Raw genomic sequence first — 26,534 nt, forward strand, 5'->3', positions numbered from 1 at the left:
ACTGCAGATTACCACCTTAAACTTAACGATCGAGATGTCGGGAGCACATCGAGACTCCAGTTAGACTCCTAAAGACTGTCAGTTTTTAGTCTGGGACTGTGAAAATCGTTTGGTAGGTTTCACATGTACCGCTTTCTTTTTGCTCAGATTTTTTAAATTCCCATAAAACCACGAGCAGAGCGCAGTTAATTTCTGCAGATTGACATGCTGCTTCCCTTTTATAAAAAAAAAACTAAACAAACACCCTGCTCTGATTGGTCAGCTCCAGGAGCATCATAAGGCACCGCCCACCATTACACAAACTTTACTGAAATTTGAAAATGAACTGCTCTGGAAGCACATGCTCCCAAGTGCAGGAAAAGTCATTAACATGTTTAGTTTAATTGATTATTCCTTCACTGATACTCCTCTGCTAACAAAAAAACTAAATTACACACTCAAGACTCAGTACTGTATTAGTACTTGAAAACCATGACACACAGTCAGGAGAGACGCATTTTAATGGGAAAAACATATGGGACATATGTCAGTAATTTGCAGTACTGTCAATGTGCATCTACAAGACTTTACAGGAAGTTTAAGAAACAAATAGGCAAGTTAACATCAATGGTAAGTAACAAAAAGCTCTTCTCACATCAGAGAATCTCTGCATGAAGTACTGAGGCGTCATCTGCACAACACAACAATTTATTTATTTTTTTAACTGTGCCGACAACAGTTATAATCAATCTTCACTGCTTCCATCGCAGTGCCTGAACAACAAAGTTTTGGAGAGTCTTTGAGGAAAGCTGCTATCATCATATACAGATGCACAAAGGCGCATACGTACGCCACACACCAGGAAGCGAGAGAAAACTAGAGTTTCCCATTGGCAAAGGCTCCCTCCTGGAACTGAGGGATGAAGCTCTTGAAGTACGCCCTGAGTGAGAAACAAAGAGACATATCAAACTGTGACAATTGTGTTTTAAAGCATCAAACTAATTCACTGAGTCAGTCCTACAATTATTGTGCATCAAAGTGGACAAAAAAAGATTGTGTTTTACTCCAAGTGGCTGCAACAACTGATGGTGTGATTGGGAGGAACGGCCTTCCTGATCTCAACCTGAGCTCCGTTTTATTATTGGACTTCTATGCTTGTCATGGATTGTTCATTACAAATCCCATGTTCGATCATTACGTGGTTCATAAGTGTACCTGGTAGCAGGCCACCTAAGGCTAAAGGTTAATGATCGACTTTGTATTTGTACTGTCAGACATGCAGTCAGTCTTGGACACTTGGGTTCGGGGGGGGGCAGAGCTGTCAGCTGATCACCATCTGGTGGTGTGTTGGATCTGTTGGCAGGGAACACTGCTGTACAGACCTGGTCGTGTCTGGCTGAGGCCTCTGGCTGTGAGCTCTACTCTCACACCTCTGGGAATTTCTTCCACCTATCCAGGGAATTGAATCTAAATGAATTAAGTTCAGGAGCTGTGGCCTGAAGGTTGTCGGTGCGGTAACCACAGGATGAAATTAAATGAAATCTTCTTTGTCATTATACATGAGTACAACAAAATTATAATGAACAAAAATAAATTATGAAAGATCCACTGATGGATGCCTGTAGTGATGGAGGTAGTCAAGCTGAAGATGGAGGCCTTTTGGACTTAGTTGTCCCGATTAGCTAAAAGGCTGCACTGTTGGTGGTTATTGAAGATAAAACTCATGTATGGGAGAAATTTGGTGAGGGCATGAAGAAGGACTATATTGCAAACCATTCGACTTGGATAGGGAAATTTGGGGCCTTCCCAGCTTATGCTTGGCCTGGTTGGAAAACTGTTGACCCAAACTCGCTGAGGTAGTTTAAAAACCTTCTCAGCAGTAAAGCGGTAAAGTGGATGAGATTTACTCTGGATATGGTGGGACTGTCTTGGCTGACAGACCTTTTCAGTGTCACATGAAGGTCTGAGACAACACCTTTGGACTGACAGAATGGAGTGGTGGTTCCCATTTTTAATAAAAGGGCACCACACTACTCAGTCTCCTCGAGAAATGTTACTCCAGGGTGTTGGAGAGGAGCCTCAGATTCAGGAGAAGCAGTGTGGTTTTCACCCTGGTCGTGGAACAGTGGATCTGGTCCACTTGACCATCCGGTCTACATGTGTTTTGTGGACTTGGTATGATGTGGTTCTTTAGGCTTAATCAAATCAATGTTTAAACAAAACATAATTATCAAAATCCATACAATTTTCATCAAGCAAGTTCTACTTACTTTGCCCTCTTGGCCATCTCATTGCCATCCCAGCGCGGGCTGTAGGGATACGACGTCTGCACCTGAGAATAGAGCTGACCACTGCTGGTGAAGTGGTACACAGACTGGAAGGTGAGGGTGGGCTGGTCCCTGGGAAAATACAGTGGGAGATCCACTGCAAGGTGGAGGGGGACAAGAAGATAGGAATGTAGAAAAGCAGGTAACTGAATCTAAAGGAATTTAAAAAAAAAAGAAAAACAAACATCTGTGTTGTGTGTGAAACTCCTACCATGAACTAGGAAGCAGAAGTCTTTCCACATGAGCAGAAGGGTGAGCTTTGTGAACCCCTCAGCATCATACTCCACCACCCCCCTACAACACACACCGATTACACTCATGCCTTATTTTCATGAAAGATGATGAACTCCGTGGAGGATCGTGACGGTTAACTCACATTCCAAAGTGGCTGAGAAAAGCAGCGATGTACTCCCTCCTCTTGTGATAGCCCTGGATGACGTACTGCACCTGGACAGAACAAAGTGGAAGTATTAGTACAGACAACTACAACAGGAAGAGATGGCTGACCTCAATCACTTTCTGGGGAAGAGGATTCATTACTTTTCATCTGGACAGCAGGAACCAGCCCCACACAGCAGGTCAGAAAGTGAGCTGCAAGCTGCTTTTTATTCACAGGTTTGTGCCCCTCTCATTTTCAACATTTCCATGTACGATACTTCAGTCAGCAAACATGTTTATATCATAACTTGTTTTTTTCAGAGTTTGCAGCTTCAAAGCACAGACAATGTGTGTGTTCAACCCATGTGTCACAGAACCACAACTGGAAAACCAAAAAGCATCATTGAACCTCTTTAAAAGCTAAAGAGATGCTGTTTGCATCACTGTTATTGATCAATTAAAATGAAGCTACCATAGGAAACAAACAAACTAAAAAAATCTGCAAACATCTGTCTTTTGAGTGCAATGGTTAAATGTTTCATCAGCATTCACAATCAAATGACTGCAGCACAAATGGCTCCAGCTCGGCATCAGTGGGAGCACATGACGCTAATGGTCCATAGTGAGATCGAAAGTAGTAACGAGCCCGATTATCTTAGAGTACAGCCTGCGGGATACAGTGTAATACCGTCCCTTATGCTGTCATAGTAACACTCCTGTTCTCTGGAAGGTAGAAGTACACTGGACCAGTCAGCCGTACCCCACAGAGCAGTGATAAAAAACCTGCTCAGCTTGTTCCAGTTAGCATATCTGCCTTTAAAGAAATGTTTAAATTAGCTACTTTTTGTACAAAAATGGCATTACTAAGTTTGGGAGCAGTTGTGGAGCTTGTTGAGAGGTGGTGACAATCAACTACTATTTATGTCACTCAGTAGTTTGCACAAATACAAGTAAACTGGTAGATCAACAGATCAACATGAAGCTTTTAACGCTGGTTAGGAAGGCCATCATGATAAACTGGGCCAGGAACTAAGTTCTTTCAAGTCAAATCAGGACATGAAATGAGTGAAATGGGGACAATGAGTAAAAATAAGGTCCATATATACAATAAATATTTACCCCAATCTTAATCCTTAAATGCTGTCCAAACACGATCTAAAGGGCACCTATAAACGCCTGATGCAAATCCCTGGTAAGAGTTCATATTAAGCCTTACCCACGCCACGTTATTTCTCTACATAAAATTAGGACGATTTCACTTTGGCTCTTTTGTCTTGGAGGAAAAGTAAAAGTTATTGGGTCCTCGTGACAGCGATGGTAACAGTAACACTACCTGGAAACACCAAAGGGTAAAATATCATTGCTACCTAAAGATGTAATTTATACAAGCGGACATATATGAACCCTCTTTTCTGCCAAGGTGAGCTTAAGTTGACAGGTGTGATTAACAATTAAGTCCAGAGAGGAGAAGCTCAGGGCTCGCTTTACTGCTGAATGACCTGGGCAGGTGAGAAAGCCTGCAGTGATCCAGCCAGCTGTGAAGGTGACCGTGCAGGTGAAGCTCTGATTACTGGAGTTGTTAATGTGATTTTGACAGTGACCTTAGAGGAAACCTTTGCCACCAAACCTGATAAATACCAGAGGAGAGCGATTCCAGCTGTGCAACTACAACAAATGAACCTCAAGTCCTTATCAGACATCGTGCAAAGTACAGACAAGGCTTCACCTCCCAAACGTCAGCAGGAGCAAAGACACAGGCCAGATGGATTATCGTCTATGTGTCTGTAAGTATGTATATTCAGTAATACAATCTTATCCTAACTCACTGCTGTAGTAAACATGTGTGGATGTATCATGCTTTAGCTGGAGTTAGTTTCGCCTCTGCAAAGTGCACATTTGTGATTACTCATCAACCACGTATGAATGGCAGCATTTTGTGAAAGTAGTGACAGTAGTAATCTCTGAAACACAGTTGTGTGTTTGATGGGTCTCGTCACTTTGAGAACTCTCAAACAGACCCACACTGTGACTCAGCCTCTTGTTCAATTATGTTTACATGGAACGGCAGAGGCGGCAATTTAGATTTCTCAAAAGCTTCAAGGCCACATATTCTAAGAACTGTTTATTTAGTGAGTGTGTGTTTTAAAGGAACTGTGGATCACTGAACATGCACACCCTCAATAAGAATGGATTTCCTGCACCCACTGTCAGTGCAACTCACAGCCAAGCCCTCCTGTTGGCTGCCTGGAGCACTGAGTGATGCAAGACAGGTGATGTTGCTCCGCAGGTATTCAAACCTGCCCGCACACATGATTCCTCGCCCATGCATCCGTTTACTGTGGTTCCGCATGTGTCTGTGTGATGCAACAATGCTGGTAGAGCTTTTTGCTGTGCGATTCACACCACCCCTGCCTCTCATATCATAAAGTGTGACTGATCTGATTTAAAAAAAATGAATGCCGTTTGGTTGTCTGAGCACATCTACTTTCAGCATGCAGTTAAAATCAAACGATTAAGCTAAAAAAAGGCAGAATCCAATCATTACAAAACAAATTCAATTTAGGAATAATTACAATGTAGTTTACATTTGGACGTGCTAATGAAAAAGTAAATTTAGTATAAAAACACATCAGAAATATCATGACTCACTGTTGAGTATGGCGTCTGCTCAGCTTGTGGGACACTCACCCACAAAGCTTGTTGCTCTTTTCTTTGTTTACAGTAAAGAAGTCACTGTACTGATTAATCAGCCTGATGATTCATGTGTTGTGCCGTATCATCCCACCACCGTTACGCTGACAGCAGAGATGAACTTCTCGAAGCGTACGTGTTTGTGTTCAGAATCATCTGAACACAAACCTCTCTGACAAACATTTCTTCAACTGAATGTGAAATCTTTACCTGCTGGTTTACAGTTGTACATCCACACTTTCATGCCTTGTTACTGCTTAAGATACCGTATACTATAATACAAACAAGTCAAAGTGTAATAGAAGCCCATAAATATAGTATATTGCAAATAGAAGACAACTAGACTGAGAAAAAGAAAAAGAAAAAAAAAAATCAGCATCAGTTGATGCCTAAACGTACTAGATTGATTAACAGGTGCATCTGTGGGCAGCACAGTGTTGCTGCCATGGAAACATAACCTACATTTCTTCCACAGGAACCTTTTCAAGGAACAAAGAACATTTTAGGGGGTCCTATCCTTGCCCTTCCCTCCATTTTTACCACAGGAACCGGGGGCTAAAAAGAGGGAGGTATTGCATGTAAGAGCTGAATGTTTGAGATTCAACAGTCACAAAAGCTCATAAAATTTATTTTTCAGAGCTCTTGAATGGATGAGGATACTGAGCTTAGATTGTGGCTAGAAAGCAGAGAAATCAGAGCAAACAATGAATTTGGCCCTACATTTATGGGGGATGTAACACCACTGTCATAAAAACAAATCTCAGTGTGAACCCTGCACATGTACAGCCATACACACGGATTCATTGTAATGTAAAAGAGGCCACATAGACGCTATCAACAGCCCCCCAAAAAAGTCAAGTGACCATAAAGCAGAACAATGTGGTGCGGGGCAGGAAACCAAAGTCATGAACTGCGGTATCTCAGCTTCCAGGCGCACTGGGGAAATTTAATGCTTAGAAATGTGCATAACCTGAGCAAATGCACTTCAAAACAAGCTAGAAGTGCATCGTTTTAAGGTTCAAAAACTTCTCTGGTGGAGCTTTAAAAGAAAGGAGTTGAATAGAAACTGAGTGCAGCGCGAGCGAAGGAGGTCGGGCAAGCTCCAGGAGGCTCCAGAAGATACTTCTGACTGTCACAAGAAAGCAGTGAAATCTGAGCAATAAAATATTCATCTCTGATCTTTCCACAGCGGTTGTGTTGTAAGACACAAATAAAAACACCCCAATCACATAAAAGTGTGTAACATTAACATAATTGGAGTTAACGCAGCTGAAGCAGACTTCCTGGTTTTACTGAAGGCTCAGCGTTTCAGTGCAGAGACTCTGGTGAGGACTTAATTTGCCTAATCTACTCTAAACCTCAGACCCAGGCCTGAATTAATCATTTAGCTCCTGTGAAAACAAAAAAAGAAAAGCTGTTTGGAGGCTGTCTCAGTTCTGGGTGCTGTTGGTTGAAATGAACAAGTGTTCATTTTTAAAATCAGACACTGCTACTTGTGTCAATCAATTAACTGTCGACACCTCATGGAAAAGTGGAAGAGACCGAATAGGCATCTATGTAAATGCCACAACATTTGTGTTTAATTAAACTGTTAGAGTAAACTGTCACAAACAAGAAACACTCAGTCACATTCATGTTGTTGAAGGTCAACATGAGCTTCTGGGACCAGCATGGGAGGAAGTCGCTCTCACCATTACATTATCAACTGCACGTGTACTTAAGCGTGCCTCAAGTTTATGGGTCCAAACCAAAGTCATAGCCTTCATGATTCTGCTGTGTAAGAAGAATAAAGAAAGTAGAGAGTCTGAGAACGTCTCAGATAAAATGCTGCGTTTACGAACAGAAACACCTAGTTCTGCACTACAACTTAAAGTTATTTTTGAGCGATGTTGGAGGAAATGAGACATAGTTACCTCAACCAATCACAAGGTTCCAGGTAACTTGGAAAGTACTGCGTCTCTACCATAGCTGTTTTCAGGGGGGAATTACTCCTGAATATACTGGGTTCCTGTGGTGGAATTGGAGGAGGCCATGGAAAGAATTCTTTAAAAGACGTTTCTGGAAAATGTTGCTACAATCCAAACATAGCTTCATATAATTATTGTAAACTGAACAGTCTCTGATGTCTAAATAAGATCAATGCTGCTGGACTGATGTTTACTTCATTACCAGTTCTTCACTTGAATAACATATCAGCATGGTTCCAGACCTCCCAAATCTGTAGTAATGTTTATTTTGTGTGATTTAAAGTGAAAGTCTGGCAGGAGACTCCAGATTTGCTGTGGTGGTGAAAGCAACAGTTTCACATAAAAAGTGCTTCTATTTATGAGTGCACAGTGTAATAATTACTCAATTATGATATGTTAGTTTTTCCTCAGTGCTGCAAATAAAGTTTGATGCTAGTTGATTATGTTAGGGTAGAAAGACATCTGTACAGAATTTTTAACTCACGAACACAAAAATTGCTCTGAAAGCAGTGCCTTAAATTAGCTCTCAGCCCTGCTGAAACTAATTGGAGCCAGTTCTGTCAGAAGAGGTTTAAAACTGATCATTTTGTGCTTTAACACTAAAACAGAGATGGCGACATGCTGAACAGAACTCTTCATTCCTGAAGTCCCTCCTGCTTTATCTGCTGTTGACATTGCTTTTCAACAAGGCTCTCCACAAACACGCTGGGGCCACTTTCAGGGAACTGGAGGGAGCGACTCTGACACGACAAGACTTGAAAAACCACAGACATGGAGGGAAATAAAGAGTAGGTTTTCTACTGATCAGATTCCAGGTGAACAGGAAGAAACAGAGGATACGTGTATGCTTAAAGTGCACGCCTGTGTGTGAGGGTGCGGGGGAAGGGCATTTGCCCTGAAGGAAATGGCATAACATCATGTCCATGTTGCATATCTACTTGTCAACCTGCAGAGGCCAACGAGTACTCAGACAGGCTATGGAGGCTGGCCAAATCGCCCACACAGGCAGACGACAGACACACGTGCATGAATACACATACAGCATCCTTCAGTGCACATATGCTTTGCTGCACAAAATATGTGATAAATTATTCATGCACCTGTCACACACTGGTACAAAAGCGTATGAAATCTTCTAATTAAGACACAACTGTATTAAAATACATACAAAAGTCTTTATCAAATCATGTGTCTTTGTGACAGGCTGCTACCATCAAAAGATACAATTTAAAAGCTTTTCTTTGCCAAGTTGTCCGTTATGTGTAGAGCAACACTGGTTCATCCTTTGAGTTAGGAGCATTTTTAGTGATTAAATGATAAAAAGCAGCCAATATCCAAATAAAAACTTTCTGCAACACCCTCAGAAAATTTGGAGAGACCATTTTTTGGAGAGAGAGGCTCTCGACCATTTTAAAATGTCAAAGTCTTGCTGCTTGGAAGCGAAATATACAGAAATGCTGGACTCTACTGTGCACACAAAGAACTTGGCAAGCAGTGATTTTTACCTTGTTGGTGAGTAACTGACACACTTGGGGGACATAATCAATTAGGCATCCACCACTGGGAAACGCTGGGATGTGAAGTGCTGAAGAGCCTCCCAGAGCACTGATTGGAGAAAAAGAGAACAGTCAAACAGTCAGCATGGAAATTCTACTTATCATTGCATATTACATATCACATATTTAAATTTGGATCTATTTTAAGACACCTTTATGGCTTCAGGACCAATTCAAGACTGTGCGTGACTCCTCGATTTTATATAAGTTAATGTTAACCACCAGGCAACAAATCACACCGAAAGCACATTAACATTTGCCGCCATGTACCTGAAATTGAGGAATGAAAAAGGAAAGAAAAAAAGAGTGAGTCATGCCCGTGGCATCTTTTTCATTCTTCTTCACTTGTTCAGTTATTATTTTGACATCCTTCTGATTTAATCCTGCAGCACAGCTCCATTAGTGATTAGCGCATGCTTATTTAATCAGGAAATCTGCTGCTGCAGCTCTCCAGTGACTAACCAAGCAGAGCAGTCACACTCCCTCATTTTTTCTGATCTGGGGCAAAAAAACAAAGGGATTACCCTGAGGATGGGTTAAAGGTCTTAAGAAAGTGCTTTAATGCTTTAAATGCTCATTTTAGGACACAGAGGGGTGGGGGTTCCGATGCTTTCTATTTTTATTTCATTCTTCATTAGAGCAGAACAGTCATATGACATTTGGAAATACTGTTGCATTTTTGAAAATCAATGCTGAAGTGGTCGTTTACGAGGTTAAGCATGGATAACGCATGCACATGGCAGACATCATGCAATATCATGTCAAATGTCAAATATATAGCGTATTGTGAGATGCTGTCCTTTGGGCTTGTTCTTTGATACAAAGGTGAAACATATTGGTGAGTTACGGCCTGTAAAACATAAGCCCACCAGTTTCATTACATCATCCATTCACAACCAGCAAATTCTTCCCATGAAACACTTCCCAGATTTTCACCCTGTTATGATCTGAGAGGCTGCACCAAAAGCAATAAGAATTGCACAAGACCAAAAACTCCAATTTCAAAGAAAGGCTGTGGGAGTAGAAGAAGGTGGAGAGCCTCATGATGCATTCCACCTTTCCCTCATGAGCCAAAACCACAAATGTTTCTGTCGAAAACTTCTTAATACAGGTCACGAAAGGTTCAGCAGGGTCACACTGGGCCTAAGAGGTTTAATTAGAATACCGAACAAACACAATCTAATGCTGGAAACGAGCTGTCACATTCACAAACGTTCACTGACTTGAGTCTGAGATCACTAAGATCCTGTAAAGATACCAGCCAGAGCGCTCCACAAAGATTCAAATATATGATATATATATATATATATATATATATATATATATATATATATATATATATATATATAAGAGCTGTTATTAGCTGGTGCTCAGCTGAATATTAATGAGGTCCTATTCACAGGGAAGCAGTGCATTTCATGAAGCCATTTTTATTGTCAAAATCCTTTTCTCAAGCAATCCAAAGCTACCATTTACAGTAGGCTTTGTGCACATAATTAGCATTAGCCTGCGCATTTTGCCATGCACCAACAAATAGTCTATTGAAAATGGCTTACAGCTACGAGAAGAGAAGCCTTTGAAAATGAAAGACTAAGAGATGCCCATCTATCCTCCCACAGATCTAAGAATAGCTCCATATCATTCAGATGGAAATGCGGACAGAGGCACAAAATAGATGGCTGTGTTTTCGTCATTCATTTCTGTCAGTGGCAGGCATCTGAACAAATGTTATGCTTTATGGATTTCAGTGGTTTTGAACTTGAACATACTTGTAAATGGAGGCTGACCAGCCACTAACAGCAACATCAATGAGTTCAGATCTCCAAAACTTTTGTTCTTGGCTATAACAGAGATGTAAATTCTCCCTTCAAGTTCAACACACAGACCAATCTGCGATTGATTAAGGTCATTTTCATCCAGCTATTCATCCTGCTGGGAGTTTCAAATCCACATCTCTTTTACTTTTGTAACAACTTTTTACAAAACTGCTACCCTTCAATTTTATCTAAAACAATAAAGCTGAAGTACAAATGGCGTTCAAAGGTGAATGACCCCTTAATGTGAGAGAGAGCATTTAACGTTTAAAGAACCATAGAAGTTAGAATTATTTAGGCAAACATGGGCTGATTTAACACTAAATGGATCAGATAATCTGAAAAAATAAGAATAAAACATAATTGTAGTTAAAACACAGAACAGGTAAACCATGGCTGCAGTTCTGCTTTTATCTTACAGGCTAATCTGGACAAAACGGTGTGCATCAGGCAGGAGCGTCTCATCTATTTCAGGTGATAAAACTCACCATTTTCTTAGCTGAACAATTCAAAATGTCCAGATGACTCCATCAAAATGTCTGCTTTGTCTAAACAAGCCATTTTTAAACCAGGTGCAATAAAATAAATAATTTCAACTCTACTTCTACACAAGATTTCAAACATTTTGATGGTGAAAATCTTATTTTTAAAAGCAACTAAAGCTGTAAGATACATAAAGTAAGGTAAAGAATATAACATTTCTCCATAAAACAGTGGATTGGAAGGAAGTATAATAGAGCACAGGCACAGAATGATTTAATTTACTTGCAACATGTTGCTTTCAGTCGTTTCTACAAAATTCACAAATAATCTCAATTTAAAGGCGGATTTTAAAGGGGACAATGAGAGACCTCCTCTAGCTTTTTTTCCCTCTCTGTTCACAGTTTCATGCTTCGTACTTTGCTTCAACCACACGCTTGATCAGACGTGTCATCTCAGGTGATTGTCACGTTCACTTCAAACTTCACTAGGTTTGGATTTGACTCGGTTTGAAAGTAAACATAGGAATCTCCACCTTGTGCAGAATATTCATCTAGTTCTGTTGGCTTCTTCATACGTGAGGCTGCACCAAAGCTTTTTCTTTAGCATCCTCTGACAGGTTTTATTAGCACAAAGAGAACAGACCAGGCCAGTCTTTTCTTTCAGTACTTTTTTTTTATTATATTAATCTCCAGAGTGTCAAGTCTGTCAAAGCTACGAATAAATTTGTGGGAATTAGTAGGAACAGGAATTAGTCTCATCCATGGACTCTCAGGGTTTTACAAGTCTGGCTTCAGCACTTGTTGCTGTCCGGAAAGTGGGCCTCATACATGTGAACAAACTGCCATACATGGAGGAATATGCTGGTCACAAGTCCTAAACTGAATCCTCATGAATTTGGCTGTTTCAGGAGACTTTTTTGTGTGTTTATCTTCAATCAGACTCAAAACCAAATGTTTAAGATTAACAATAGCAAATACTTTTAGTTTGGTCTTAGGATTTTATTTGCTTGCTTTGTGTTTAATTTGCACTCATGAAATTGTTTTCTTCTCGTCATTATTGCTTCTTGTAATTCTTCCTGCCGTGTTTTTGTTGCAGATGATGTTGTGTACAGCACTTTGGTCAGTTATGTTGGTTATGAATGTAAATAAACTTAATTGGTTTCATGTCTGTTTAACCACACACAACAGTCATATTGACTAGAAACGAAGTGGGTTGTGTTAAACTGAAATTGTCCTTTAGGATGATTATGTTCAGTAGATTGTTCAGCTAGTGGTGGAGCAGATACTTTTTCTGCTCAGATTCTGCTTCAAGCATCTTAGACTTAGGTAAGACCACTACAATCTTTTAACCTGGAGGGTTCTATATTTTAGACACAGTCATGGATCAGAAACATTTTCCCCAAATAGATTTTTTTAAAGCCATTTTCAGAATAGACTTGCATCGGTGCTGTATACAATACATACAGTATACATACTTTATTTTGCTAAATAGGGAGCACAGTTGGTAAAACAGTCCTGGAAAGACATCTTTGATAATATGAGTGTACTCAGACTCAGTAAGTGCTTTAAACTGATCCTCCTGTGGGTGGACTAAGAATCTAGACATTATGGTGTTTTACTCTTTGAGTGGCACCCTGAAGAGTCCTCGCTTTCTGTCTCCACTGGTGACACCACTCTCAACACTACCCACACATACCAGAGTCACCATGCAGACATGCTGCCCAACACAAACCCTCTGAGCAATGCAACCTACTGTACAACACATTTACAGTAGAGCGTGCACATGTACGCATGTAAACATGCAGACACTCATTCTGTACAGCGACACCGCCTGTGACTTCATCAAATGAAGAGATTATCCTCTGTGACTCAGGTGGATGGTGACCAAGTTCAGTTTGTTTGTTTTTTTTGTGTGTGTGTGGCAGCAGGGCAGTGACGATGTGAGAGCAGATATAGGCTCAAGTGGAAGGCGGGCAGCTGTGATTCATTATCAAAGTGGAAGATGAGGCCAGTAGGAACAGTTTGGAGATTTAAATGTAGTTTCAAAGGCACAGCATTTCCATTTTGAGTGCCTTCATCATTTCCTAAAGCCTGCAGGGCTGCAAAGTCTGATTGTAGACTGTTAGGACCAAATAATAAATATCCTATGCTTCCTCTATGAATGGACAAGGCACCTCTTGCCTACGGCAACTGGAGTAAGTGACCTCTTTCTCACAGTATGAGATGACCGCCTTAGCCCATCGGTGCTGAAATTACGTAGATTCTCTGTATGTCAACCATTTGGATAAAATCAGAATAACAAAAGCTTCAGCCACAACTATTATACGCTCTCATAGGTATGTGATAACCTTGGAAAACAGAGTCGTGTCCCCTATTCACCCTTTCAACCAGCTGTATTTCACAGCAGGGATGGTGCACATAACCATCTGACCTATACTTTCTACCCCCCACAGGTCACAAACAAATGGAGAGCTGCACGCCCTCAACTTAAATTCTCCATAAATACTGCCTACAGTATGAATATTGTTTCTTCTTAATTCTACGAAGCTTTCTATGAGTTTTTTGTTTTGCAGTGATGTGTTAGACTGATGAGACGATGATGTTCCTCTCAATGTTTCTCTACACAGTTAAGCAAAAATGATTCAAACTTAGCCTCCATGTGAGAGGTTACAGTTGGTAAACATGTTTCTGATGATTCTTTGACTGCTGAAAATTAGCATGCGCCGCCAGGTGCTGCATTCTCACTGATGCCGAGTGGAGCCAGAGCCGATAAATGCTACTGTAGACTTACTTGACACAGGAATGAATGCCAATTCAAAACACCCAAATTAACCTGAATCCCTTGCACAATATGTGAGGGGGATTAAAAAGCACAGTGACGGTGAGAAAACCTGCTAGCCCCAAAGACCTGCTAATTGTCACAGAGCAGGAGGGGCATTTTTCAAATAAATCTAAAAAGACGACGGAAACAATTAACATTTCTCTATAGCTTTTGAAATCAATGCCTTACAATCACTTGTACAAGACATTTTCCACCAAAAAACCCATTCATAAAATTAAATAAAATTTCAGCATAAACACATTTTGACTGCACTGCACATTTAATAATCTTAATCAAGTCTATTCTCTTCTATGCGCTCATATATGCAATTTTCTGGTGACTCCTACAGGCTTAATCTAAGGGTAGGTATGTCTGAACCTTTTAAATGTCGTGTAGATGAGTATATTTATTATAAAACAGACACTCAAATGTGAGGCCGCAGTGAGTTTATATTCACTTTCTAGTCTCCTTACAAAACAAACAGAGCTAGTCAGATTTAATTGTCTGACTTCAGTGAAGACTTAGCAAAAAAAGGCAGTGATTGTTGAGGAAACTCTGCTCTGATAAAGCAGCTTCAAGGTGACAGGGAGGAAAAAGAGGCAGCAGCATGCGTGATGTGTCTGCATCGACATCTTAGACTGTCAAACGAGTTTGCCGTGTTGGTGGAGAATTTATTTTATCAGACTGACAATTTCTGAGTGCGACAAGATGTTCACAAAACCTTGAAAAATATCTGATTGAAATGCAGAGATTTTTCAAAGGCCATAAAACACCTCTACAGACCCTGGAGAAGGGACACACACAATAAATATACACCCACACAGAACATGCGCAAACACACACACGGGCACCTAAAGGCAAATGCAGATACACAAACATTAGTGCACTGCAGCCTAAAACTGTCTCTCTGTGTTGATTTTTCTGGGCTCCTAAATCTGGTTTGGGGGCAGAGACGGTGCCCACTCGATTCTTTTATGCAATGCAGCAGGTTTTCTGGGGGAAGGAGAGATGTATCCAACTCATCTCATGGGCACAGTACAATCAGGTAAACGAGCAGTGAGAGCGAAAATGAAAAGAGCAACGAGTCTGGTTATAAAACACTCAGAGAGAGAGGCTGAAATTAAGAAGGAATCAAAGTCTTTGCAGATAAGTGGTTCCTAATGATGACTCCACAGCCCAATTAAACACTGAAATTGTGATGCAAGCTGCAGTGACACAAACTCATTACTTAGTCAAATCTTTCATTATCACAGGTACAGCTTCGATGAGCCATGCTAATGAGCATTTTTATTGCTGCAGGGAACATTCCCTTCTAGCACAATTTTTTACTTTAAGGTTCATGCAAATACAGTCTGATGCCACACATGTTAAAAGTCTTAAAAGTCACCAGGTACTTAAAGCTGCACAAAAACGGGGACAAAGAAAATAGGACAACTTCCTTTCGAGCAAGCACTTGGTCACAGTGGGGAGAAAAAAAACAAGGAAGCAACCAAAAACAGGTATAAGAAGGATGGCAGGAGATGATGTTTGAGAGTTTTGCAAAGTAGATTGCAAATTTAGACATAGCTTGGAGAAATAATAAAAAATGAAGGAAAAACAATGTTGACAAAAGTCATTTATATTATCCCTTCAGGAATGGTTTGATACCGAAAAAAATCCATGGGGATAGATATGCTTGATCTGAAGCTATTAAAGTATTTGACTGCAAGTAAACACACTCCCACCTGACCCACATGATCCCTGTCACAAACTACTGCCCCTTCTCACTACTATTCTGTCTCAGTGGGATCCTTGAATCCTACATTTTAAAAGCTTGATAATACCACGACCTCCACCGCAACACACCTTAATAAAGACACGATTTAACTTGACAACAAATGCACTGCAAAGGCGCCTCCAAAGCTCACATTTTTTAATGCTCTGTAAATGTCTACATTAATTTAACACTTAACAGTTTGTCAAACTGAGTCGGGAGAGAAATGCTGGAGTACAACACCATGTCTTTCACAATGCATTTCCTTCCAGGTGCCCATTATATAACAAACGAACACTGAACTTTAAGCAGGTGCATCCGTAAACCTACAGAATAAGAGTGTTTTAACTTCTCATAATCAATATGTATGCGGAAAAATAAATAAATAAAGTCCCCTCAGAGGGAGGAGCCCCTGAAACTGTCTACTGCATAATATCAGTAAAAATGTGGGTGTCTGTTGGGGTATTACTATTTATTTTCCCCCCTTTGCTGCTCTGCAAAGCTAAAAACATTTGAGTGATGATCTGTTTGAAGACAGAGCAAGAAAAAGAGGAAAAGGGAATAGAAATGGAGTTATAACGCTAGCTCAGGGGGCTTACGAGTCTGTGTTCAGAGCGCTTAGATCCAAGCTCTGCTGAAAGACACAAAAGTGAGATATCAAACAACTCAGGAGTGATGGGAGAGAAGAGTAGAGAGGTGGAGGGAAGAGAAAACGAGACAGGGAAAAGCTCTCCTTTCCTGTGCGTCGTGTTTTTTTTTATTGCGGCGTTTGAGTCGAGCAATGAACGACCTTGCTGGGTAGAGCACAGCGCTTCTTTCTCTTTTAAGTCCCACTCACTCTCTCAGCTCCCTTTGAGGATCAGCCAGAGGGATCAGCATAGGAGCGAAAGTGATAGAAAAGCAGAGAAAGATGGAGGAAGAAGAGACAAGTGGCACTCATGTGAAAAACAGGCGGGGTGGGTGGTGGGTGTAAGAAACATACGACCAATGCGGCTGGAGTTAAAAACCTGAAAAAAGTTAATTAAGTGATGAGTGAACATGTCAGTGAGGTGTGAAGAGTGGAGGACACACAACATAAATGACCAAATTAAACCATAAAGGAAGAGAAACTGCAGGCACAAATTTGGAAAACCTCAGAATAGATGCGGTTGACAGCCTCTGTCAATGAAATTGACACTAAAATCCAGCTGTGCCAAAACCAAAGCTGAAATCTAAATATTAATAGCACAATATTAATAATAATAACAATGTACTTCATACAAGAACTGACTGAAACTCCCAGAGCTGACTGGCTTTTGTTTCTTGTTTTTCTTTTGTTCAAAGTTAGTTTTTATAAAGTATTTGTTTAGTGTTACCTATTTTTGGTAACACTTGTAGCTGAATATAGTTTTTTAGCATCAGCCACTGAATTTATTCATGATTATATCTCTGCTGTAACAGTATCAAGTGACAGTGGTGAAATCCACCTTTTCTATGCTCGTTACAACCTGCCTGACTGAGCTATCCTGCAAAAAGTATGCAGCATGTAATCCAGTGTAATTTCATGTTACTCACATCATCTTTGCTGTCTGTTTTCATCAACTGCCGTGCTTTGCATTAAAAGTACACAATGAAGACAAAAAAAAGCATCTGTCTGTATCTGCACAAGATGCATTTAACAGCAGAATTAATTCAACATGAAATCTCTGCATTGTAAACTTGGAGAAAATAAGACTGAAACCTAAAACCATGTGTCGAGTTGCAGTGATTTGCCTCTCATGTGATTATGACTGATTAAAACACAGTGAACTCAGATGGAAAAATGCACCCCCAAACAGCCAGCGTAAGAGGAAAACATGGTGCTGTGCACATAAAACCGGGCAAAAGTGCAGCTTGCATGTTTTGTTTGCATCTACTCCAACACAGTGTATATAAGAGTTGATGTCAAGGTTTTCTTGTAGCCGTGATAAAGCTGTAGAATAAAACATGCAGAATCCAAAATAGAGTTAGCGTTCATGCCTGGATGCACTCTGTGCAGGTGAAGAAACTAGACTCCACAGATGCAGCTGTACAACAAATGCCACAGCGTGTTGCTCTCATTTTAGACAGGGAGATTATTCTAAATGGGATGTAGAGCCAGAATTCTTTGAGGCTAATAGCAGAAAGCAGTTCAGACATGCAGCTCCCTCACCTGTATGTCTCCATCAGCATCAGGCTGCCTGTTCACGGATGCAAAAACTGAGGGACCAAAGGTGACGGAGCACTTATACACGACCCAACAGAAGCAGGAACTGTGCACTATGATTTCTACTTTTCTCTTTAAGGTTTTTAACTTTTTTAGTTCATCATTGATTTTTTTCTGAAGTTTCTGGCACTAAAAATCAAAGCTTAACTTTTTTTTTTTAACACAATCTGTTATATGAATAATAACCCACCGGCTAATCCCTGGGGGTAAGGTTCTGTTTTTGGTCATGTTTAATGCTCCAGCAGAAATCACCAATTACTTCTCTAAGATCATTGCCGATGTCACTCCTCCCAAGTGTGTTAATACACACCTGAATGCTCCAGACCAGCAACTGCCAAAACTTTTGCTTTTATAAAAGGTGCTCACACTTGATGATCAGGTGATCAGGTGCATTAGATCAGCGGCACCTGGCTGGCCACACTTACCCCCTTAATATCCATGGAAAAAGTAAGGGTGAACTTCTGCATTTTGGTTGAGTTTTTGTTAAATAAATGTGTTCATCTGGGGTGGTATTTTTCCGATTTTAAGATTTTTTTCCCCATCATGTCCTGATACATAATAGTGTATTTTGTTTTTCCACAAAACTGCACTTAAAGGGTTAAGGTGGGAAGAGTTGTTGCTTAAAACTGGTCGGAGTGAGTTAGAGCAAAACTGTATGTACAGGAAATGAGGCAAAAGGGAGAATACACAGATGGATAGGAGATGACAACAGAAAAAAGGAATAAGTGAAATGTAGAACGACAGAAAGATGCTAGACATGAAGAGGCCCTGAACATTTAAACTCTGAGACAATGTAGTCGATATGACACCCTGCACAAACACTGCAATCCAGCTGTGTTAAAACCAAATCTGAGCCGGTCTGTGGATCTGTCATTTGCTACAGTTAAACATTGTCCAAATCTGTTCTGATGTGAATTTTATCTATGAAGGTTTGTGGTAGCTGGATTAATGCAGAGCCTCTTTAATGTCAACCAAATGAAAAACAGATATGTGCAGGCGCAGTGCAACAAATGAGTTTTCCTCTCCACTGGAGCCAAATGCAGAGATAATGGGCATAAACACGAGACCAAAGACTAACAGGGGTCAGTGAGGACATGGAGGAAAACTTAACAGGGTAACACATCTGCATAAACACAAGTACAGCAAAGGCCTGGCTCAAAAACATCTGTATGCTAAATTAAGACGCATTCATCATCAATAAAAACAAATGCAAAAAAAACTCGCAAACACATGCAGTCGCTTGTCTTCAAACAACGGTGAAGAAGACGTACATCTTTGCCCTGGGTCATGAATTAAAACACTCCCACACAGCTGACAAAAAGGTGCACAAAAACATGTAGCGGAGCATATTCACGGATGGCCTTGATTTGCATATGTGCAAATATGGCAAGACAAAGAGGAAACATTAAGCAGAAGAGATCTGGTAAATGAGAGCTTGGATAAGCCTCTGCATTTTGAGATGTTTCTGAAAGGGTTTGTTCCTCTCCTCCTTTATCTAACCCCCCTGCTGCGTCGCAAGCATCCACTCCATAGCTCCCCGCCTTCAGCCTCCCTCTGTCAGTTCTCGTCTTGCAGCTAGCAAAGAAAGGGAGCCTCTCACGCCACGGCCGCAGCTTCAGTCTGGTGTTGGGCAGTGCTAAGGTCAGCCTGTCTCTCAAAAACACATATGCAACAAATGCATAAATCTCCACCCTAAAGCGTTCTGTTATTTCAACACTTCAACCGGATCTTTAACACAGAAAAGCATCCAAGAAAACAGCACGTTTCTCGTTAAAATGAGGCAAAACGAGTAATGTTCTGTCTAATGATTCACATGAGGCATTAATGAAACATCCTGCAAGTTGTGCTTCATCAAGGCAAGCAATGCAACTTCTGTCAGCAAGATAGCTCGCTGTCTCCCACTTTAATGGTGAGATTTGCTCCTGCAGCATGAAATAAATGAGGATTATGTGGGACAGACAGTAGCTACACGTGTACGTGACCTTTTGTGCAATGAAATTAGTTGCTACATGGGGATAAGGTCTTGTTCATTTTATCAGAAAGGAGATGAGGAGTGGTTGTGTGTCTATGTGTTTAGATTTGATTTAAAGAATATTTTTGCTTTTATTGGTCTAAATTATTGACATGCACAAAAAGTTGCAACCAGCAGCTGCTAAACAGCTGTAATAAAGGAAACATGGAGCATGCAGCAAAGTAAAGGTCTTTGTAACCGAGAAGTTCAGCTAAAAAGAGCTCTGCTGAAGTCTCATTGAAATGATGAGGGAGAGGTGTTAAAGAGAAATCCAGTCTGGTGTAAGAAACTGTTGAGACTTCACAAAGCTTTCAATAGACAGAGTTTCCATCAATGTTATCAATTCACATCAAGAAAAGGTGATTGAGAGAAAGTGAATGGAAACAGCAAAAAAATGGTGTACATGAGGTGTTTTTTTTTTACATGTTTTGAAGGAGACTTAATGCATCCCTACGGGGAATTGAAACAACTTTTCAAACTGCATCTGACCTGCAAAGATTGTCATTATGCAAAAGCAGATGTTTCAGATGCGAGTCGACAGGCAAGGTTTCCAGTTAAGAAAATGACTTCTTCTACCGACTTACCACTAACTACATAGCCTATACAGACACCCTCCAATGACACCATGTAACCCAGTTTATTCACTTCAAACCAGTTCATAAAAACTTCTTTTTTGTGGCTTTTCAAAAGATCGCTTCAGATTTGTTTAGTTAATGAACAAAAACACAACTATAGATGACCTTTCAAGGGTTGGGACACGCTAAAGTTGTGGAAGACCATCGTGTTTGGTGTTAACCTTCTGACCAGGATCAATACTGCCAATCAATTAGGAAAATTTTGTTTTTGCATATTGTTTTGTCACTTCTGGTTTTATTTTGTATACTAACTTCCCCTCTCGTTTCAGATAACTTGCCCTTCCCTCGTCTGAGTCTCTCCCTTGATTACCCCAAGTGTTTCCACCAGAATTCCCTGCATCCTCATGTGTATATAGTCTGCGTCTTCCCCGTCTCGTTGCCAGTGTGTTGTACGTTATAGTCTACATTACAAGCCTCCGAAACCCGTATTAGATACTCTGAGTTCTAGTTTCCGACCTTGTGAATTTACCGAGTTTTGAATCTTGTATTCAGTCCTGAAGTCGAGCGTTACTCCTTCAGTGTTTTGCTTTGTTAATGTTTTTCAGTATCTCTAGTAACCCTGGATAAATTTCCATAGCCTGATTTTGGATACCTCCTTTCGGAGAGTTTATTTTGTAATAGTTTTTGTAGTACTTCCATTAAGGGAGAGTTATTTTGATTATAGAATTAAAGTTTATAATTCTAGGTCCTCCTTTCGATGGAGAGTTTTCTTTGTTGCCTCTTTAGAAGAGAGCATAAATTTAAGTATTACATTTTATAAGATTTTTTGTTTTCCTCCCTAAGTGGAGTTGATGTTATTTTTGATAAAGTTTTATACAGACATCTGTCTCTACTTTAACTATAGAGTTCAGTGTCATGGTGTGTTTCATAGTGTTTGTTTCACTGAACGGAGACCTGTTAAGACGTTGATTTATAATAAACTATCTTACTTTGAAACCTATCCTGCAAGTGTATCCTGTGTCCTGCTAGTTTTTGACATTAATTAGATCACTGTCCTTGTCCCAGTGTATAAGCATAGAGGGGATATCGATTTATTGACTGAAGTATGTCCCACTCCAGTACAACAGGTGCTGATATGCCTCCTTTCAGCTTGTTAGTACATCTCTGTACATTTCATAAGTGCCATTCTAGAAGAAAAAAAGCATGCTATCCCTTGTGGTTATTGTCCAACATCACAAGCTTCTTCTTCTTCTTATGTTTAATGGATAGTTCCGTTACTTCTGGGTCAAATCACAGGACAGAACTGGTGAGTATGTGCTTGACCAGTCTGAGCCCCACTGAACGTATACAAGTAAGAGTAGTTTGACTTCCAACTACATTTTCTGGCTAACACATGAACATATGTCATTTAAATGTACTGGAGGAAATGAGTCAGAATTCCAAAAGATTCCAAAGGTTTTTGTGCATTTCAGTCTGTTACATAAAACACAAACACAATTGAGAACATTAAATAGTTTTCTTCAGTTCTTTTGGCTCAAGAACTGTAAAAACTTGCTTTCAATCAAAACCATTGCCAACTGAGTGAGTTTAACCATTCATGTGAATGCTGCGGCTCAGACTTGTGCAATGTTGAAAGCCCAGTCTTGCTTGCCTTTGCTCATTCTGCCATGACACCAACACATTTAGTTGCTGTCAGTTTGAATAATGTCTCTGACAGCAACAGCGAGTACTGTAAAGGTTACAGAGATAATGGAATGAAAAAGACAAAGGAGGTATGGAAGAATTAGAAATGTTTTATAAATTTAAATGAGCCACAGAAATACAGTGTAGAGGAGGGAGTAAAAACAGCATGTTGAGACATAGAAAGAGAAAGAAAGAGCAGTGGTGGTGGGGGGAGAAGAGGTCTCTTAACCTGGTGCGACGGGGCGTGTGCTTGTAAATAAACATCATTCTGAGATTATTCCAGGCACGGAAGCTCAGACCGTGAGGCCCTGAGGTCAGAGTGGGCCCATACCTGGCTTTTTTCCTCACATCTATATGTACACCTACGAGGGCCTTGTGCTGAGAGCGGAGCCAATTCAAATACTGGTACACGCATGCAAACACACGCAAACAGGCACGTACGGACATTTGGAATATAAAAACCCACATTCACACATGCCCGCAAACACATCTGCACATACATACACACACACACACACACACACACCGACAAATGCAAACTGACAAATGTACACAAACACACACAAATTATAACAATACAAAAAGATTTACGGAAACAAAAACAGTGGGCACACTGCTGGAGTACCTACACAGCGCCCTGACTCTGACAAACTGCACACACACACACACTTACCACCCCGGATGTCTGCAGACATCCAGTCAGACCTTGCTCAGACAATATGTGTCATCAATCTCTTTTTTCCGTTCGGCCCATATTGTTTTAAAGAAAGCAACTGATGAGTCCAGACATCAGAATGTGGGATTATTCTTGGTGACTTAATGTGGTGCAAGATGCTCACTCACGAGTTCGCTGACTGTATCCTGCATCCTCAAAAATCAAAAGCGATGAAGATCGAGTCCACGTCAACTTTGGCTGACCCTCCTTGTCATTTTCAAGATAGCCAACCTTTGTGAGGTCAGTTTCAGTAAACAAATGTGGATATTTTTTATCTAGAAGCACCGCATAATGTGAATGTGTCTTTTGATGACAAAATCAACAGGCAGAGGCTATGTTGAAGTAAACCAAAGGACGACAAATCAAGAATGCAGACAAAGAAAACAGCAAAGTAACAACTGACAAGGCTGCATGCAGACAGGAGAGGGAATGATGGAAACGAGGTTATAAGCTTTCTATCATCACAAACAATGCAAGAGCTCGCAGCCTTTGTGACAAAGCAAAAGGACTTCCACAAGAGCACTGCTCTGCGTTTCACTAAGACATGTTTACAAGAAGACTCAGGTTTCAGCTTATATACTGAACTGTCTGTGGTGCGGCATCCATGCTGCTTGCACAAGGACTTTTCACAGCCTGGCTCCATTAACCAGGCAACTGCATGTGAAGGTGTGGGATCATCCACTTTGTTACCATGAGAATCCAGTTTCTTCACCTTGGTGCCTACATTTTTCCCTTTCTGAACAATGTGTTCAAATGCTAAATCAGCCTATTAAAGCTTTAACACCTTTCTGTGCACTGGCAGTGGAAAAACATATTTGATAATCAGAGTGAAATGCAGATAGTTCCAGCTGAGTCATGTTCATTTTCAAGAAGTCTTCTCCAGGCACTGATTAAACCCTGGAAAACTAATCTTTTGATTAAAATAACATGTTAGGCTTCATTTTGATTGTAAATAATCCTCTTTATAATATGCAGTTATCAATTAGGGATGTTGGATCACAACAAATTGTGAGTTACAGCAGGGGTCCGGATCCCCATCTCATTAGACGATTCGATACGTATCTGGATACAGAGGGTATGATATGATTCAAGGAATATGAATATGAATATGGCACGGTCTTGGCTATATGGACGGGGACCACCTGCTGGTCGCTCGTTCTTCTATGTCCGCCGACATGTTTGTTATTGACTGTCTGCTTTCCTGTTTCTGATTTTGTCAGTGCTAATCTATTGGTTGTTGATTGTGTTACGTCACTGCGATAATATCAAACACGTTTGATATGATCCCAAGCCCAAGACTAGGGAAAGACTGGTATGAAACATGGTCGCAGACTGCAGATTACCACCTTAAACTTAACGATCGAGATGTCGGGAGCGCACCGAGACTCCAGTTAGACTCCTAAAGACAGTCAGGTTTTAGTCTGGGACTGTGAAAATCATTTGGTGTAAGCCCAGAATTAGCTGTATCAACATCTGTAGATAAACCATGATGTCTCACCAGGTGAGTGTTTGGATTCGTCATGCTGTAGCTGCACTCTATAGATGCTTACAGACTTCTGTTCAATATTCCTTCCTTATTATAGAATCTAAATAATTTCCTAAAGTTTGATTTAATGGTGCATTGTATGTGACTGCCAGTGTGGACCTGTCTAGTAACACTTTAGTAACTGTGTAGTTAGTTGGTAAACCAACTTTAAAGTACAGAACTGGTCCAGCAAGTGATTCATGTTACATTTTAGAAAACCCAGCAGTCTATATACCTACATGTTTTTACAGCTCTAAGCATTAGATGAGGGCTGTTTCTGACCAGTATTCCTGGAAAGTGATAGGGATTTACCTGTTTCATGCATGAAACTCATAATTTGAAGCCTGTCATTCGCGCACTGCGGTTACATGGTAGAAATGCTCAGCTGTGCTGTTGACCGCTTGTTACAGTCATGTTTTCATTAAAAAGATTTCGAGCTCATTAGAAAAACACCACAGGAGCATTTTAAAAACAGTTACATTTCAACAGGCGATCTTTGAATTAAATGTCTCCGTGAAAACACACGTTTACGTACTCTCTCGACAGACTGACTGAAAAAATGTACTTACTGCTCAATGCTGGGAGAAAGGTACAGTTTAGGGAAGACTTGGCTAGCCTCAGCATCCTCAAAGCTCACTGAGAGAAGGGCCACATCCTCTCCGGGGTCCAGTGCCGTATCCTTAGGAGAGAAGAAGTCGGGTTGGTGATGCTATTTGACAATGATCAGATCATCAAATTCCAAACAAAACTAGATACTGAATACGTGGATAATACAAACAAAAGCTCTGTGAACATCAGCGTGTGTCAGTCAGACACTTTGGTCCCAAAATAAATATCTACAGCTGATAAAGCTTTAAAGTTCTGTACATTCATGCTCACTGAGACTGGATCAAAATGCAACAATTACACCTCTGTGAAAGGAGGTAGACGGGCATTTAGAACTTTAAACATTTGCGGTCAATATCTAAACTAGATCGCCACTGAGGCCTCAAATATACCTCCTGTTAGGCGTCCTCCATCTTTTCTTTACAGGATGCTTCTCATCCAGGATGCTTTTCCTCACGCACCTCAAACTCAACAGATTTCCTTCCATTTCAATCAATACATCCGTCTAAAAAGATTACACAACAGCTCAAGATTTACTCACATGTATGCACATAAATATGACCCAAATCATCCTTTATGCCTCAGGTACACTTCCTTCCTTTCTTAGGTGCTTAACTACAGCAATTGTTTCTTGGCTTCTGAGTGCTGCCAAAATGCAGGTGACCTACGCTCAATGCCGTGCCTGAACACATCGTGCACTGCTGCTATGCTGCCTTTAGTATGTCAGCTGTTCTTTCACCGAATCCGTGTATAAAAACTTCCACAAGATAAACCTTTGCCAGACATGATATGAGGATTGAAAGGTTTCAGATTCAGAGGCAAACACACCCCCGAGGATGATGCTTGTCAAACTCTGTACAAGAAGTGTGCAAATCCCAAAATATTGAATGAGATAGAAAAATAAAGAGCAAAGACACCAGAAGAAACATCTGTTTTATTTCATGCCACATTAGCTTCAACAGCTGCCCCACGAGGCTGAGCCGATGTCTGGGAGCACCAATCAAATCATGTGTGAGATGGAAGCAGAGGCCACCCGGAGCTGCTCGCTATAAACCTCATCTGACTTTCTGAGGTTCTAATTTCTCAATCTGTGATGTTTTTCCTAGAGCATGGCTATTTCCCAGGCGCTGCCATTAGTGCAATTCCGCATCAAGCACCATTCTAGATTCCCTCCTCCGACAGAGGCTCGGCAGCGTTAATCAAATGTCTTACAGATGGTTTGAACTCATCCATTTGTTATAATTGCTGCCCGCCGTGGTGAGAGGAAATCTAACCACCATACATGATGGACAGAGGCACAGTGCAACCAGTTTACTGCAGAGCAGCCTCCAACATGATCAGGCTATTAACTAATCACTCGCTTTGGTGTGCTGAGAACCAAACCAAACTCACCACTGCTTTCAGAGAAACAGGCCTGAGTGGTCATT

The 26,534-nt window shown here is 40.7% G+C and overlaps 1 protein-coding gene across 2 annotated transcripts in view; it reads right to left on the reverse strand.

Moving 5' to 3' along the window:
- Positions 1-763: 763 nt before the first annotated feature.
- The window catches only part of babam2 (BRISC and BRCA1 A complex member 2), an 84,061-nt gene continuing 58,290 nt past the window's right edge, over positions 764-26,534 (reverse strand). For both annotated transcript variants that reach the window (XM_072365710.1, XM_072365711.1), the window contains exons 7-12: positions 25,071-25,180; positions 8,848-8,947; positions 2,683-2,753; positions 2,518-2,600; positions 2,250-2,403; positions 764-919 (exon numbers count right to left, since the gene is read on the reverse strand). In XM_072365710.1, coding sequence (XP_072221811.1) covers positions 856-919; positions 2,250-2,403; positions 2,518-2,600; positions 2,683-2,753; positions 8,848-8,947; positions 25,071-25,180 — 582 coding nt within the window. In that variant the 3' untranslated portion in view covers positions 764-855. The remainder of the gene's footprint in view (positions 920-2,249; positions 2,404-2,517; positions 2,601-2,682; positions 2,754-8,847; positions 8,948-25,070; positions 25,181-26,534) is intronic.

This window comes from Leuresthes tenuis, unplaced genomic scaffold (genome assembly GCF_036924035.1).
Source record: "Leuresthes tenuis unplaced genomic scaffold, fLeuTen1.0.hap1 SCAF_15, whole genome shotgun sequence".
Taxonomy (NCBI): Eukaryota; Metazoa; Chordata; class Actinopteri; order Atheriniformes; family Atherinopsidae; genus Leuresthes; species Leuresthes tenuis.